This window comes from Phaseolus vulgaris, chromosome 1 (genome assembly GCF_000499845.2).
Source record: "Phaseolus vulgaris cultivar G19833 chromosome 1, P. vulgaris v2.0, whole genome shotgun sequence".
Classification (NCBI taxonomy): Eukaryota; Viridiplantae; Streptophyta; class Magnoliopsida; order Fabales; family Fabaceae; genus Phaseolus; species Phaseolus vulgaris.
The window spans coordinates 42,594,674-42,608,224 of NC_023759.2; the positions used below are offsets into that span (position 1 = coordinate 42,594,674).

The window sequence follows — 13,551 nt, forward strand, 5'->3', positions numbered from 1 at the left end:
AAAATAAAAACATCTCATAAATTTATTAGTAATATCTCATAATCAATAAATTTAACAAGATACTCAAAATCTTATTCTGGATGTTGCTATCTTCATGGAAGATAACACTAAAGAGATTGTATAATTTAAAAATAAATTTATTATGATATTATAAATTTGAATTATTGTTACTTGATTATTTTCTAAATACCAATAACTGATTTTTTTAAAAAAAATTCAAAAGTAAAAATTATTTCTTATATATTAAGGATTAATAATTAAATATATGAAAATTAAATAAAATTTCTCAAACTAGTATTAGTAATAAAGAGTAATAATAGATAACTTTACTTGAAAAGAGTGTATAGTATGTTGCGAGATCAACCATGTGAATGAAAATGACAATGCTAAAATTAATTGAGCATAAGGAGTAAAACACTTTTTGTTCTTGTCTTCTTCCTTGGCCTTATCCTCCTGTTGCTCTCTCATATTTTTTCTTTGAATTGCTTTTTTGACCTCAATGTGGGCTATTGCTCGCTCTCGTACTTCAGCCATGGACTCCGTCTTTTTTTGAAGTAGTGAATCACTAAAGGGACTGACCCAAAGTCCCTTTACAAATGTGGCGACTACCATCTCTTCATTCAAAGTCTGAAAAATTCTTGAAAATAAGTGATGTAGTTGTTCGGTACTCCGCTGAACCATTGGAGGGTTGTCCCTGCGAACGTGCATGAGCATTTTGCATCGGATGACGCCCGATCCACCTGAGATGATCATTTGAGCCCTAAACACCTTCAGATGGCTCTCGGAAAATAGTGATCTTTGGCGTGATGTGGGATCAGCTCTTCTATAATCTCCTGCGAGAATGGCTGGGGGTAGTCTCGTGATGATATGTTTGGGGAACGGGCTCAAACATTTCACCATCCTTGTTTGTGCATGATTTTGCACAACTCCTCGTTTGCTTTATGTAGCTCCTCGTTTACTCAAGCGACCTCTTCCATCATCTTTCTGGAAGTTTCTATTTCTCTCACAAATCTCTCATGGTTCGTTCGGGCTTCTTTGCGCAGGCGATCTCGTCCCTGGCGATATTTCTCGTTGGCTTATTGGAAAGCTCGCATTGTCTCCATTATTTGTTGTAGGACGACCATCGGCTATCTGCATTTCTTGTCTAACTATTAGGGTTTGTGTATAAGTGTTTCAGGTGGTTAGCAGGACCAGTGTTACTTGTCCCATGGCGGACGTCAAATGTTCTCGCCAAAACTTGAGGTCGAACGCTTGGAAGTGGTCACATGCTTGAAGATCACAATGAGATGAGGCGAACTTCACCGGTTAACAATACTCCGATGATCAAGTCATTGAGAGTATAAAATATCATAATATCAGTGTAGTCTGTATTGCATGGAATAATATTTTTCTTTACTTTTTGGGATCATCCTTTACTTATGAAGTTTTTCATCAAAATAATATTAAAATAAACTAAATAATAACAATTATATATTTTATTTTTAAAATAATATTATAATAAACTAAATAATAACAATTCTATCTTTTATATTCAAAATAATATCAGAATAAATTAAATAATAACAATTATATCTTTTATCTCCAAAATAATATTATAACATATTAAATAATAATTATTATATCTTTTATCTTTAGAATATTATTTCATCCAACTAAATAATAATGAGGAGAAAAAATGAGAGTTACGTAAATAGATAGGACTTAAGAGGTTTAATCTAAGAAAATACATTCAATAAATATTAATATTTTAATTATTTATAATTATTTATAATTTTTTTAATTTTAAAATTTATTTTAACATTTTGTATGAGATGTTTTTTTTTTTATTTTGTTAGAAATACTAATATTTTGTTTGTTGTAGGGGTAAAGTGAAACAGGGTGTAAAGATATAATCACCCTTAATCTAAACCGAACAGCAGGTAATATAAACCGAACAGCAGCTGTCACCTTCTCCTTCATCTATAAATACGCACATGCAAAGCGTTGTGATAGCAGCACAAGGCTCTGAATATACAACTAGCTTTGAAGAATAAGCATAACCATGCCGTTGAACATAACATCTATCAAGACATCCTCTAATGGAGCGTGGCAAGGTGATAATCCTTTAGACTATGCCTTCCCACTCCTAATACTTCAAATCATCTTAGTCCTCATCGTCACTCGCTCCCTCGCTTTACTTCTCAAACCTCTCCGACAACCCAAAGTCATTGCAGAGATTCTGGTATGTCCCACTCATTCCAATTAATATTATTAAATTCAACAAAGTTTGCGCTAATGCACTTGAAACACTTCGTACTCAATCATGCTTTCTTTTTTCGATGTGATTAGTTTTAAAATTACTGTTAATATGTGAAGGGTGGAGTTTTGCTGGGGCCATCGGCACTGGGAAGAAACAAAACTTATTTGCATCGTATGTTCCCTTCATGGAGCACGCCAACACTGGAATCTGTAGCAAGCATAGGTCTTCTTTTTTTCCTATTCCTTGTAGGTTTGGAGCTCGATCTCAATTCCATTCGCCGGAGCGGCCGAAGAGCCTTCAGCATCGCCGCCGTGGGGATATCTCTTCCTTTCGTCAGCGGCATCGGCATCGCCGTCGTCCTCCGCAAAACAGTGGACGGCGCAGACGAGCCCGGCTTCGCGCAGTTCATTGTATTCATGGGCGTGGCGCTTTCCATCACTGCATTCCCGGTACTGGCGCGCATCCTGGCGGAGCTGAAGCTCCTCACGACGCGCGTGGGGGAGACCGCGATGGCGGCGGCGGCGTTCAATGACGTAGTAGCGTGGATCCTACTCGCGCTGGCGGTGGCTCTGGCGGGCAACGGCAGCGGGTCCCACAAGAGTCCTCTGATATCGGTGTGGGTTCTGCTCTCGGGGCTGGCGTTCGTGGTTTTCATGATGGTGGCTGTCCGACCGGCGATGGCGGTTGTGGCAAGGAAGGGCGAAAACGACGCGACTGACGAGTTTTATGTTTGTTTGACACTGGCGGGTGTGTTGGTGTCGGGGTTTATGACGGACCTGATCGGGATTCACTCTATATTCGGGGCCTTCGTATTCGGGTTAACGATTCCAAAGGAGGGAAACTTCGCGAAGAAGCTAATGGAGAGGATCGAGGATTTTGTTTTAGGTTTGTTGCTCCCACTCTACTTTGCCTCCAGTGGCTTGAAAACCGATGTAACCACCATACGTGGCGCTTCCGCGTGGGGACTTCTGGTTCTGGTCATAGCCACGGCTTGTGCCGGGAAAATTCTTGGCACCTTCGCCGTCGCCATGTTCTGCAAGATCCCCGCCAGAGAATCTCTCACACTTGGCTTTCTCATGAACACCAAAGGCCTCGTTGAGCTCATCGTACTCAACATTGGAAGGGAAAAAAAGGTCACTTTCTTTCTTTTCATACTTTTTTACATATACTCATGTTCACATACACTAATCTTGCTCCATACACATGTTCACGTATTAATTATAAACCCCTCTTTCAATCACAATTTAAAATTTGTCACTTTAGGAGAGATCTTTCACTCTCCTTGAAGTTTCCTTTTCTATATTCCTTATAAATATTATATTGCTTTTAAATAAGACCTATTGCAGATAATATAAATCTCTCAACATCAAAACTTTCTCTATGTCAATAGGAGGCTGCTGATTAAATACCACGTGGCAGAATAAAATACCACTGCCTTCCAACACCTGTCTCTTTTAATCGAGAACCTAGGGTGAATCTTTGAATATTATTCTAATATAAAGAAGAAGATTAGTTACACATGATATAGAACTAGAATAATTATACCAAATTCTTTTGAATAGTCACCCCCTTTGTTGTACAAGTCATTTGTTTGACTTTTACATGGTGGATTTTGTGGGTTAAGAAGATAGGTTAGCCAAAGTAGACGAACTTGAGTAAAATATTTCAAAGGAATTTTTTACAAGTAAGCCTTTCAATTTTCCTACACTCTTTGAACACCTAATAATTTTTTTTTCTAATTAATTCATCCTGAATTATTAAATATTTTAAAAAGAAAATGTTATTTATTAGGTGTTGTAGAAAATGGGGTGTTTGTGTATCATCACTATATTTCAAAACATCGTTACCTTCAAAGTGGAAATGTATTTTATTGCAGCCGTCACAGTTTTGTTGCAGTTGAGTAGCCAAGTCCAAGTCGTATAAGATGGGAAGTTAGATCAAAATTGTGACTGGTCTAAATGGCATGTCATTTACGTTTAAACTTTTTTTCGTGATTCCTGAAACGATAATCTTGTGAACTAAGACTTTCTTGATTCCCCCGTGGGCCCAAAAGAACATGGTATCAATAAATTTCGTGACATTTATTACCTTATAGTTCCTTAGGCACAACGAAGAACTTCATTTGGTTTTTTGTCCTATAAAACCTGTTATTCTCAATTCAATTCCATCTGATTTATATCTGATTTTGATAAAAACAAATATAGCATTGCCACTCCTACCTTTCAAAAAGTAGACAAGATTCGGTGATAAGTTAGGATGCTAAAACTAGTTAGCACAGTCTATTAATGTTTTATCATTTACTTCTCTGAGAAGAGTAGGTGTAAAGTTATGGGAGTCAGAACATCTTATCAAGGAATGTGAAATTGTAAATAAAGAAATGCAGTACATAGTCCAAATAAGGAAAGAGACAATCAATCCAATATCATCTATAAATAAATAACATATAGGACACCACATATTGAATGCTTTGATTAATATCTCTTAGACGTTACATATTTTCATCATGATTATATCTATATTAGCTTTCCATTTTGTAATCATTTTGCTAGAATCAATTTTATTTGTTCACACCAAATTTTATACATTTTCAACTTATTTCTTTATCTGTTTTATTCTTATCAATATCCCTCACTATGCTTAATTTTTACTTACAGTAAAAATGGTTAACCAAATATCAACACGTAGACATGTTGTCATCTTCATTAATAGTCTTTTTATTTATTTTTAGGATTAAGAAAATAGTTTTTCACATATTGTAGATATATTGGTGGAGATAATTAATAATTAGTTTCGAGTTCCTAGTTGATTCCATAGAGTAAGAAGAGTTATTTTGTGTCCAGTTGGAGAAGGAGATGGTTTAATTTTGATAAATGGTGTTAATTTTTCAGGTTTTAAATGCTGAAATGTTTGCAATTTTAGTTCTTATGGCTCTATTCACTACCTTCATCACAACACCAATAGTGATGGCCATCTATAAACCAGCTCGAGGGAACTCAATGAAAGCCCCGCGGAAGCTAAGTGACAGTTCCCGGGGTTCTAGGGATGAAGTGATTAAGAAGTTCAGAGTCTTGGCATGTCTCCATGGACCAGCCAATATCCCTTCTATCATAAATTTGATTGAATCAACTCGAAGCATAAAAAAGTCCTTCATAAAGTTGTTCATGATGCACCTTGTTGAGCTCACAGAGCGTTCATCCTCTATCGTCATGGTTCATCGTGCCCGTAGGAATGGTTTCCCTTTCTTCAACCGCTCCCATCGTGACCAGTGGCATGACCGAATTGCAGGAGCCTTTCAAGCCTACAGTCAACTAGGCCGAGTCATGGTTCGCTCCACAACCACCGTGTCTTCTCTCTCCACCATGCATGAGGACATCTGCCACGTGGCGGAGGAGAAAACGGTGACCATGATTATTTTGCCCTTCCACAAACACTGGAGGACAGAAGTGAATGGGGACAACCAGAAACATCAAGTGGTAGAAAACGCAGGCCACGAATGGAGAGTGACGAACCAGAAGGTACTTATGAATGCACCTTGCTCAGTGGTCGTGCTTGTGGATCGTGGATATGGTAATTTGCCACAAACTCCAATCCCAAATTCCAATGTTTCCCAACGAGTGTGCATCATCTTCTTCGGTGGCCCAGATGATCGTGAAGCTCTAGAGTTGGGGAAGAAGATGGTTGAACACCCAACAGTTAAAGTAAGTGTTGTAAGGTTTATTGAAAAGGATGGGTTGGATGAGAACAACATCGTTTTAAGGTTCTCACCTGGCCAAAACAACGACGAAAGTTACAGCTTCTCCACTGCCAAAGTGAATCACCAGAAAGAAAGGGTAACGCTCTAAAACACTTACAAATTGCATAACAAGCTCAAGTTATACATAACAAATTGCATTCTGTTTTTATAATGGAGATAAAAAGAGATTTTTGAAGATATGCTTAACATTGTATTACTCTCATTGATGAATTACAGGAGTTGGATGAGGAGGCAATTAAAGAGTTTGAAAGCAAGTTGAATGACATGGTGGAATACATTGAGAAGTTTAGCGAGGACGTTGTGGAAGACGTATTAGTAATAGGAAAAAGTGGGGATTATGATCTCATAATTGTTGGAAAAGGTCGATTCCCATCGAATATGGTTGCTAAATTGGCAGAAAGGAAACCAGAACATGCCGAGTTAGGTCCTATTGGAGATGTTTTATCTTCTTCAGAACATGAGGTGTTGTCATCTATATTGGTTATTCAACAACATGATGCGACATTGGTAGATGATGCTCCGGTATGCAAGGTGCATGATGAGCATCGCATGATCAACAATCATGAATCATCTCGTAGAGTAGGAATTTCAATTGGAGATGACAGTCCAGTGTAATATGCATTTTCATTTGTAGGCAAAAAATGTAATCAAATCTTAAACAACATCTAAAAAACATTCTCTCTTAAGGATGTTTGTTTAAGTAAAACCACATTACCTTATATATAAAATAACAAAGTCTTTTATACTAATATCACAACAATAAAAATGGATGAAAAACTAAAAAAAGACGCCATATTATAATTAGTGTGGGCATAACGTCCCATACACCGTGGGCGCTTAAGGCTGAATCTTCTATTAACTCAGCTCTCGCTTACTGCACATTAAAAAATTAAAAAGCGAGGACCAAGTTCAAACTAAAAGAGCTAAGCTCTAACTTGAGTAAACACGAACAAACTTAAAGGGGATTTGACCCTCGCTAAACATGTTAAGGATCAAATACCATCCTAGAATCAGTGAATTTTATTCGGCCTCACAAATTAAGTTTTCAATAGAAGTAAAAAAATAACTCCAAACTCATCACGGTCTCATCATTACAAAAAAGTGTTTATTTACAATTATTATATATGGATTTTTCCGTATAAAAGAATAAAAGTTATTATATAAAAAAAAAATTTCGTATGTAAGTTAAAAATGATTATATACGAATTTAGTTCAGTATGTAAATAAACGTTACATATTAATTTTTTCGTATGAAAGTGAAAAATAATGACCTATAAATATTTTAGATTCTAAAATAGTCTTTAAAAGTTTAACAAAGACTAATTTAAAATATAAAGTTATTAGTGATTAAACATTCATAGTTAATTATTAGATACCAATTTAAAAATTACTTTATAATTTTTTATTAATAATATAACCAACTTTAGATACCAATAATTTTTTAATTTATAAAATAGTATATAATTTAGTTAATATAGTAATTAATTATTTTGGTATATAAAATTAGTTTATATTTAATGATTTTATTGTAATATATGTGTTGGTGGAATCTTGTCAGAATGAGTCTTGGTTTTTTTTTTTTGTCTTTATGTAATTTCTATTTTTGGTGTGGAGTGAGACACTCCTAGAAGATTTTTTATATAAATTTTGTTTTTGCTATGGTGTGAGGTGCTCCTAGAAACGTTTTTTAGCCAATGTTTTTAGCTTGAGAAATTCTCCTACCTATACAATGACATTTAATCTTTGGAGAAATGGGGTGTACGTATATCTAGACTTAGATACATGTTTTTTATGAGCATGAGCCTATGATTTAATTATTTTAGCTTTTTGTATACACGTTGAACTACTCTTTAATATTTTCATTTATTAAAATTCTTTATTATCAAAAAAAATCAAGTCATTTCTAATTTAGCTTTTATTCCCCTAAGTTTACACAATTGATTGGAGTAGTCATTCATACATTAGGTTAAACTTTCCTAGCGTATGACTCGATTATACTTTGATTTAAAATTATACCTTTTCTACAACAACACAACTAAATAGTTTTAGATATCATTATACATTATATATAATAATATTCTAAACAATTAATGAATATTTCTTTCATATTTCAACAATAACTATTTCAATTTGCAACATAAAACATTCTTGAAATCTTCTTATAACTAATATAATAAGTTACTATATTTATCGAGAAATTTTCTTATAAACAAATTCAAACAATGTAATTTAATAGTAATGATAAGTTGACACCACACGTATAAAAAAATTCACTTAACAACCTAATAAATTAATATTTTAATTATATTTAATTTATTTATTTTATTAAAAATATTATTATATTATTATAATTGGTTGTCGAGTAGACGTGGTTTGTTATTAGGTGTCAAAGTGATATTTTTCAGTCAATAACAAACAACAAATTAATTTGCATTAATCATAGAATTTAAATTTTAGTTATGATATTATTTCTACATTAGAATTTTTATAGGAAGGTTATAGAGTAGATTGTTGGTTATTAGAGAAGTGGATGATATTTAATTCATCCCTTATTTAACAATTGTGGTAGAAGAAGATGAATGTCTTACACCAAATGAGATCACACCACCGTCAACAAATGGATCACTACTATTAGATCCACTATATAAGACAAACATAATAAAGAAAAACCATTATTTTTATGGTATTACATGAAAAAAATAAGAACTTAATAATAAATAAAAGTTATTATACAAGTAAACCTAATCCTAATGTCGGATGAGAAAGATGTGGTAGTGGAGGATTAATAGTAGTTATAGAGAATGGGATCCCCTGAGTCTGAACTGTGGAATGATGTTCTAGAGTTCAAATATAGATCTTGGAGCATGGTAAACTCAAGTACACTGGTTCAAAAAAAGTATAGATCTAGATGGTGGAATGATTTATACAAAGTTAGCCTCTCATATCAGGGAAGCAAATGGTTCAAATTAAATCTGGTTTGGCAAGTAGGATTCGGGGAAAAGTTCAAATTCTGGGAAGATGAGTGGTTAGCAAATTCCCAACTCAAAAGAGAGATACTCCATAATTTACAATAACTCCTTGCTTAAAGATAACCCTATTGGTTTCTTCGGAAGGTGGTCTAGTGAGAGGTGGGAGTGGGATTTTGGCTATAGAAGGGAGTGGTTCGAATGAAAAAACACCTATGGCAAAAGATTTTATGTCATGCTTGTCACAAGTTTCCTACTTTCAGAGAAGGAGGATTTATGGTTATGGAACGACCCTCGTCCTATAGTTTCTCAATAAAATATGCTTATAAAAAGTTAGCAAACCATGGAATTGAGGGTGTAATCGAGTTGTTTGCACATCTTTGGAATCTAAAGGTTATGTCATCGGCTCAGTTTTATGTATGGAGGGCCTTATAAGGATAGCAACTAAGTTGAACCTGCACAAAAAAGGTTTGAGGTTGAGGGATACATTATGTGTGTTATGTGGGAGGGAATAGGAGTCAACTTCACACATTCTTGTTTAATGTAAGGTATCAACTACAGTGTGTAATTTGTGCAATAATTGACTTGGAATTAGCTCGGTGAACCACAATGAGTTGACTAATCATTTTGAACAATTCTCATGTATCTTCTTTAATAAAGAAGGAAATAGATTGTGGAAAAACTTATGGGTATCTGTGATATGGTGTATCTGAAAGCATAGAAACAAGGTTATCTTCAATCAAGCAAAGATAGATGCAGTGGAAATCCTTACCATGACACAAGTTCAATCATGAGCATGGATGAGAAATAAAGTAAGGTCAAGTTTTCTTTTTTTGATTGGATCTTATCCCTTATCTTGACAATAACCTGACAAAAACTGAGTCAAAGAAAGAATTTCAGAAAAATCCAGAATTTCCTCATTAAAAACTATCTTATTTCTATGACGCCAGATTTCACTAACCATAACTATCCATATATTACCCAATCCGAGATTTACGGACTCCGAAGCATTACACAATCTCAACTACAAAAAATGTGAGTAAACACAAAAAGGAACAACCATCATAATATCTAGCCACGCATAACAAAGATTCTACATCAATCATGATATCCAACAATAAAAAAAAACAAATAAAAATATTCTTCCTTTTTTCCATAAAAAAGTGCACAAATCATTTGTGACCATCACTTACTCCAACCTTCTTTCTCCATCACTTTCTAATACGTCAAATCATTGGCAAAATTCTTATTTGGGTACAAAAGAAGTAATTATCACTAAAATTGTTAAATTGGTAAGAATTTAGCAATGTATGATATACAACAAAAGTATTCCCTAAACATACCGAAATATAGTCAAAGAAATTCTGTGATGCTTCAAAAGATCCAATAAAAAAAGAATGCAATACTTTTAGGATTTTTATTCGATTTTCTTAACTCGAGAGACTATAAAGAGTACTATCATTTGGAATATTTTTATTTTATTTTAATGGTACTAGAACAGAGAAATGTAAAAAATATGAGATACTTTATTATAAAATTTATGAAATTGTGATCTGGAACACTTTTATTTGCAAGATTCTTTTTATAAAACTTAAGATAAGTTATCATTATACTTATGATTTAAGAAAATTATATGTTTTGAGACTTTAAACTGAATAAATTATCTTGAAAGATGAAATCATTCTCAACACTTTTCAATAAGTTATCTTGAAAAGATGAAATCAGTCTCAACACTTTTTGAATAAGTTATCTCAATGGATGTTTTTGTGAAATAGTTTTTATACAAGAAAATAAAAGAAAGAGTTATAAATGAAGCAATTCCTTAAAGTAGTTACGTGAAAGTTGCAAAAGACAAATAACATATCATACTTGGATAAAGCTTATAACATAATTATCGTTGAGAGAAAGTTAATTTATTTTTAAAAAGTACTAATTGTTGTATTGTAACCCCATAAATAAGATTTAATAGACTCATACACATTTGTAACATAAATACTCATTCTAACACACTCCAAAATATAATAGTAAAAAATCAATTTATTATTATTATTATTATATTAAAATGTGAATTTTAAGTTTAAATCAATAACTAAACTTGACCTATGTACACTTATCTATATATTGTGAACCCTCTTTGTTTCTAATTAATATGTATCTCATTGTGCTTCTTAAAAAAATATTTTTTTTATTTTTAATGTATTTTTTTTCTTTAAATTGTTTTCTTTTACGTTAACATTATATTGCATTCACTATTTTTTATGTTGATACCTATCATATTAATATTTTTCAAAAGAATGATAATATGAACTATATATATTTTGTTTACACTACAAGAAAATCATTAAATAGAAACTAATTTTAGAGACAAAAAATAATTAGTTGCTATAATGACTAAATTATAGACTATTTTAAAGATTAAAAAAATTATTGATTTCTAAATTTGTTTCTTATTAATGATAAATAGTTTCTAAATTGGTATCTAATTAACTACCAAGATTTTTGCTACCAAATTTAGAATCTAAATAATTAGTAGTTAAAATCTTGATAGCTAATTAGGTACCAATTTAGAAACTATTTATAAATAATAAAAACTAATTTAGAAACCAATAATTTTTTTAGTCTCTAAAATGATCTCTAATTTAGTTATTATAGTAATTAATTTATTTTTTCTAAAATGGATTTCTATTTAATGATTTTGTTACCTCTTAATAAATCAATTTGTAATAATTAATATTAAAATAAACGTTATATATATATATATATATATATATATATATATATATATATATATTTATTGATTCTGATATATACACTACATTAGATATCATATATTAACATTAAAAAAGAAATAATCAATCTGAGTTGAAAATCTTGTACTGTTGACCATTATCAAGAAACTCAGTTTTTACCTAAAGCCAATTGACACGTCAAGCAGGACAAACATTCTTTGAATTGTAATTGTATATCTAATTATTGATTATGTTATAAAGACTTGTATGTAATTTTTATTTATAAACTTGTAAGTATTTAGGGAGCGGTAAAATAAGGGATATGACAAATAATACAAATATAAATAATTGTAATAATAATAATAATAATAATAATAATAATAATAATAATAATAATAATAATAATAATAATAATAATTTGGTACATTTAATATAGTCTCGTATTATTTAAGAATTTAGGTTAATAACCGTTTATATACACATTTTTTTTTAAATTCTGTGAGACATCATTTAAATACAAAACTATTATGAAACTTTGAATTAAAAACAAACAAGACACTGAATATAATAATTAATTTTAGTCATTTCATTTAAAAGACTTGAAGTTAAAAAAATAATAATAAAATTATACTAGTAATGAAAGAATAGCAAATGTGTCAAATATATATTAGACAATAATTTATAATTTAATTCAAATAAGAGTGAGTCCATTTACAAGCTAACCATAGTTAAACATTGTTAGTGTGGTCTAGCGACTTGAATTAAGACAATACATCTTTTTTCTTTCAATCTTATACGTACAAAGTTAAAGATATTCTTAGACAATGCTATCTTGATAAGGTTCCATGTGTATATGACTTGGATAATAAATATAGAATCAATTAATAATGATGGGACAAAGTTTACATACAATTATGATAGAGGTTTTGAAGCTGGAAATATAAATGTTGATATAATGATAAGAAAACTTTCAACTTGCTATACCTTCTTTTTGCATCTCTTTCAAATTCGTCAAATCATTGACAAAATTCTTATTTTGGCACGAAAGAAGGAATTATCGGTAAAAGTGCTAAACCAAAATAATTTAGGCATTATAAGCGATCATGGCATGAAAAGCAACTTGATAAGAATTTAGTAAATGCATGACATCCAACAAAAATATTCCCTATAGTCAAAGAAATTGATGCTGCAAAAGATCCAATAAAAAAAGCTATTCTTTTAGGGTTTCTATGCGATTTTCTGACACACAATTTTAGGATTTCAAATTAGTACACAAGATTAATTTCAATATTATGTCGTAATTATACAGGAAAACGACTTTACATCAGTTGAGAATTTTCCTATCCAACCATTTTATAATTAATCAGCATATACGATGCAAGTCGGTGTCTTTAGAATTTGGATTTTAACTCTCACACAATATATGTGAACATATAAGAAGTAAACGGATTAGCACTACAATTTTTTTTTTAAATTTTACTAGGTTTCTTAACGGATGTTACAATAGTTTCCAAACACATACTTGGGTTTTCAAACACATGTTAAGTGTTGATGGCTTTTTTAAATAAATCGTTGATATTTTAAGAAAATGCGGAAGTGACATTTTAGAGTTGGAGGAAGATTCCTAATGATTATAAAAAAAAATATAGTTAAAGAATATTGTCCAGGTAATGTAAAATTTTAATTTATAATTTACTTTTACTACAATTGTGTTAAATTTAATTGTTTTATGTTTTGAATGTTAAATTTGATGTTCTTTCTGATTTTGAACTTTGACAACAAAGAAATGATAAAACACATCCTAGAGAATTGAATGCCGTGGATCTAGAAGGAAAAAATAGAAACCTTTTATGGAGTTAGAGT

General features: G+C 31.6%; 1 protein-coding gene across 1 annotated transcript; it reads left to right on the forward strand.

Moving 5' to 3' along the window:
• The first annotated feature begins 1,917 nt into the window (after positions 1-1,917).
• On the forward strand, positions 1,918-6,740 carry LOC137814369 (cation/H(+) antiporter 20). Its single transcript, XM_068617067.1, has 4 exons — positions 1,918-2,221; positions 2,356-3,372; positions 5,128-6,069; positions 6,210-6,740. Exons 1-4 carry the CDS (start codon positions 2,042-2,044, stop codon positions 6,606-6,608), a joined length of 2,538 nt encoding a protein of 845 aa, XP_068473168.1. The 5' UTR covers positions 1,918-2,041; the 3' UTR covers positions 6,609-6,740.
• The last annotated feature ends 6,811 nt before the right edge of the window (positions 6,741-13,551 follow it).

Excerpts from the sequence above, each read along its gene's own strand:
- LOC137814369 (XM_068617067.1), top strand. The coding sequence starts at position 2,042 with ATGCCGTTGAACATAACATCTATCAAGACATCCTCTAATGGAGCGTGG. Across the intron at positions 2,222-2,355 it reads AAGTCATTGCAGAGATTCTG|GGTGGAGTTTTGCTGGGGCC; the intron begins GTATGTCCCACT and ends TAATATGTGAAG. Across the intron at positions 3,373-5,127 it reads ACATTGGAAGGGAAAAAAAG|GTTTTAAATGCTGAAATGTT; the intron begins GTCACTTTCTTT and ends TTAATTTTTCAG.